At 39.7% G+C, this 4157-nt stretch overlaps 1 protein-coding gene across 1 annotated transcript; it reads left to right on the top strand.

Moving 5' to 3' along the window:
• The first annotated feature begins 208 nt into the window (after positions 1–208).
• Positions 209–3852, top strand: LOC136507487 (uncharacterized). The gene is made up of 3 exons (XM_066502195.1): positions 209–247; positions 352–504; positions 3691–3852. Exons 1-3 carry the CDS (start codon positions 209–211, stop codon positions 3850–3852), a joined length of 354 nt encoding a protein of 117 aa, XP_066358292.1.
• The last annotated feature ends 305 nt before the right edge of the window (positions 3853–4157 follow it).

Genomic DNA, 4157 nt, shown 5'->3' with positions numbered 1-4157 from the left:
GTGTTGTGGAATGTGTTCAAGAAAACTTTATTATGGTTTGATATGACATCATGATCCATGAAGAAACGTATATCCTCAGCTTCATCTGCATTTGTCTATCCGTGCAACAGAACTCTTATTGTTCTGCAGACAGAAAGAAAATGTAGGGATCCTTACCAACTTTTAAGTTCTTGACTTCTTGCGAACAAGAGGTGCCAAAGTTGACCCTATGGGATGCTTGGGGGCTGTTGCTGCATCAGAGTGTAAGGTGATTACTTTGCTCCTCTTTTACCTAGGCCTTTACCATTTTGACTTGTTTATTTGTGCTGTTTTGCACCTAAACTGGTCTAATAGTCATCATCGTCTCATTAGGTGTATGAGTACCTCTTAAAAACCCCTGCTTGCAACCAGACAAGGGAATCAATTTATGAATTTGTGAAGAGAAGTGAGAGTTTCAGGCTTGCAGAGGCTGATAAGCTAAATGTCATCAACTGGAGACCGTCCTCAGCTGCTGATGCTCATGTGGTACTGTAATGTTCATCTTGCTGATAATGAGCATGTTTTTATTTTTAGATATACTATATTACATTGGGATATACCTAGAGATCTATGTTTGAATAGGAGTACTTGGAAAGCAGCTATTGAAGTGCCTGAACCGTGACTTGGAGCTCTTGGTGGGTTTCAACTTTAGACTACCCCAACTTGCTTGGTACTGAAAGGCTATGTTGTTGTTGTTGTATTTACTATATTACAGGTTTATGCAAATTAAGTTATTTCATATAGAAATTTTGCTGCACCGACCACCGTGAAAGTGGCCTTCCTCGCTATGATATTACCATTTGTCTATTGTTGTTGGAAAAAATGTTTGAAGTTTAGCACTGCTTGACTGGTGTGAGGATAACTGGGTTTCTCCAATTCAGACGCCTATGCTTTTTTTCTCGAATACATAGAGCGCTGCATAAAGTATGTACCTAGTGTCGGCACGGAAATATCGACACATGGTAAGCCGAAAGGATCTGCTTAGGATGAGCCCGGAGCTCCGCTTGGCTTCAACACAGGGTTAACCGATCCTGCGTATTTCTCTCGAGGCGTGCTACTCAATTTGACCTGCAATTGACAAGGAGAGAAAGTTTATCAGTAATTTAAGGTAGAACATGCCGGTCTTTGCCTAGATAGTTCCAAGTGTGCCGTTTTGGGAGCAGCTAGACGGGAAAATCGACTAAATAGCCGATACGCACATAAATCGGCTGTTACGAACAGTAAAGCTTATGGATCACGATTGATTTTATGTTGATAAGTACAATGCCCGCAGATGTAAATGAGATCATCAGCTAGGTGGATATTACTAGTGTGAATCGTTGAGCCGATGAATCTAATCAAGAAAGGATATAACATGCAAACAAATCGACTATCTAATACAAATGGACCTACAAACGCTCTGAATCTAATCTGTTACCATCAATAGTGAGGTTCGACCGGATCGATGGCAGCTATGATGATAATAACAAACTAAAACCAAAGAATCCGTAAAACCATCTATACTTCTACAGGCTTTCCGAAAGACATGCTATACGTGAAGGCTCAAGCGAATCGACTGAAATAGTCGATTTAGGTGAAAATGGACTACAGCGTGTGAACAATCAACTATTTTACATGGACAAACCTATGGACTCATCAGACTTAACCTACTATCTCTAACAGTAGGGTTCGATCGGATTGATGCAGCCATGATAAAGACAACAAATCAAACCCTTAAAGTACATAGATCTCTTCACGCTTAACAGAATCATGGACGCACACTGTAGGCGTTAAAGCATAGGCGATCGGCTATTTAGCCGATGCAGGCATAACAAACAGTTAAGCTCACGCCTGATCGAGAACAAACCCACTAACTAGCGTCCTCCAATCTATAGTGCCATTAGTGGGGATCGACCGGATCGTTGCAGCCATAATAGCGAACTATAGACCAGATTCGACTAGCCAGCAATCCTCTTTAAGATCATACATGCCTTAACCGCGTACTATGCATGATCAAGATCGAAATAGAAATAGCCGATGAAACGTAACTCATCGCTCAAAGTAAGAAACATCATGTTGTGGCAAAGCAAACGACGGACTAAAAGGATATGAGGCCGATCTAGATCGATCTCGACCGGACAGATTGATGTTGCTGCAAACTAATAGCAATAAGAACATTAGCAAGATCGATAACTTAATGAATCTACGCGAAGGACGCCACCCTTGGGTAGAGCCGATAACTTGACCTTAATCTAATTCGAGCAGTGGAGGTCGACCAGATCGATGCAGCTGTACTTGAACTAGACAAGAGTCGATAACTAGCTTATACTAGAGTTCGCAGTGGAGGTTGAACTTAACCGATGCAGCCATACAAACGGAAGTATAAGCCATGATGATACTTACAGACAAGCCGGAGATCGGCCGGACCGATGCAGCCCTGCTTGTTGAAGAACTCGCCGAGATCTACACTACTCCTACTCTCAAGGGTTGGCATAGAGCCAAAAAAAGTAAATTGTATTTGATTGATTGGATGTCCTTTTACAATAGCCGGGGTCCAATATTTATACCCGGAGCCCAAGCATGAATTCTACTTAAGTACGGCTCATTACAATCTTTGGTATATAATAAAATATTCCTAATTTAAGATAACTTGGACCATAATCTTTCCCTTTTTTAGAGTCCGACATGTTTCCCCCGACGCCAACCGTAGCTCATTATCGTTATCTGCTGATGTCATTCGAAGAGAGCCGATTCTAGTGTCGCATCTGAATCAACTGATATCGATCCTCATGTAATCGATTTCTTGATTGACACAATCTTGAAAGCTCCGAGTTCCCGCATTCTTCTTCCCAAATTTTGGTGTAAACACCTAGAAAAGCCAAAATGACATATAATTTGGAATGGAGTAGTAGTATAGAAGCAAATGGGCTAAATAGCTTTTAATGATGCACAAATTTGCTTTTTCTTAGTTCACGAGACATGAGGTTGAAAGAGGTTTAAATCTGTTTTTCCTTTTGACGGGCTAGAAATGGCTGAATTTTTTTTTGCTTTTTGAATTTTGGCAAGATATGGAAAGATGTACTAACAACTATACTTGTTTGTTGTTTCATATCTGAGAACTTTATTTACTTGTTTATAAGCTATATTTCCGTCTTATAATTATCTATGAGCGCATCTCATGGATAACTTGTATTTTCTGTGCAATGATAGGCAGAGAAAAGTAGTTCAAGTGTGTCAAATATGAAGTAATGATTGCTATTGCTATCGTAATTTATTACACTTCCAAGAACCACTCATAACTTACTCCGTTCCAAATTATAGGTCACTTTAGCCTTGTCCTAAGTCAAACTTCTCTAACTTTGACGAAGTTTTTAGAAAAAATATATTACCATCTATAAGTTCAATTAAATGCACTATCAAGACATGTCATAGAAAATTTACAACTAAACTAATGTGATGTTGATGCAATTATCTATAAACATGGTCAAACTTAGAGAACTTTGACTTAGGACAAAACTCAAGTGACCTGGATGTACAATGATTACACTTTATAGCTTGATGTCACTAGGGAATCAAACTGATTGGGATGCACAGAGAATTTGGTTATTATCATTCGATGTTAAAGCAATGTGTTTGCAATAAGTTCAGAAATCTGCTTAGCTGTTTAGTCTTCATTTTGATCCTCTACTGCAGATGATAGAAGAATGTGGGAAACGATTTTCCAGGGACGACCGAGGAGAAGCATGTGACGAAGACGAGCAGGTCCAGGAGTTTTTGGATATGGTGAAGGAGGTTTTACCACCACCCCCACCTAAGGCAGAGGCAGAGGCAGAGGCAGAGGCGAGGCAGGAGTGAATGTGGTGTTAATTGACATGCTTAAGGGTTGGATCGCCTGAGATACAAGTGCCAAATACTTCATGTAGCTCTATTTTAATATTATATACGCCCTGAGATACAAGTCAGCTCTCTTGCCTGTTGGTTCTTAGAAAGTTTGTACCGACTGGATTTTCTGTTGCAACTTGTAGAACACTGAAAAGACCTGACTGTTATGTTATGGGAGTTTTATTCCTTAAAGATTTTTTTTACTCACTTGACAGCATTTATCACATTCCACACTCAACAACATTTATAACTTTATTTATTCTGGGAAATCAAAACTT

The sequence above is a fragment of the Miscanthus floridulus genome, chromosome 15, assembly GCF_019320115.1.
Source record: "Miscanthus floridulus cultivar M001 chromosome 15, ASM1932011v1, whole genome shotgun sequence".
NCBI lineage: Eukaryota > Viridiplantae > Streptophyta > Magnoliopsida > Poales > Poaceae > Miscanthus > Miscanthus floridulus.
The sequence above is the reverse complement of the archived record's forward strand: the minus strand, read 5'-3'. Positions and strand labels throughout refer to the sequence as shown.

Coding starts and splice junctions, on each gene's coding strand:
- LOC136507487 (XM_066502195.1), top strand. CDS start 209: ATGGGATGCTTGGGGGCTGTTGCTGCATCAGAGTGTAAG. Junction 248..351: donor TTGCTGCATCAGAGTGTAAG/GTGATTACTTTG, acceptor TCGTCTCATTAG/GTGTATGAGTACCTCTTAAA. Junction 505..3,690: donor CAGCTGCTGATGCTCATGTG/GTACTGTAATGT, acceptor CCTCTACTGCAG/ATGATAGAAGAATGTGGGAA.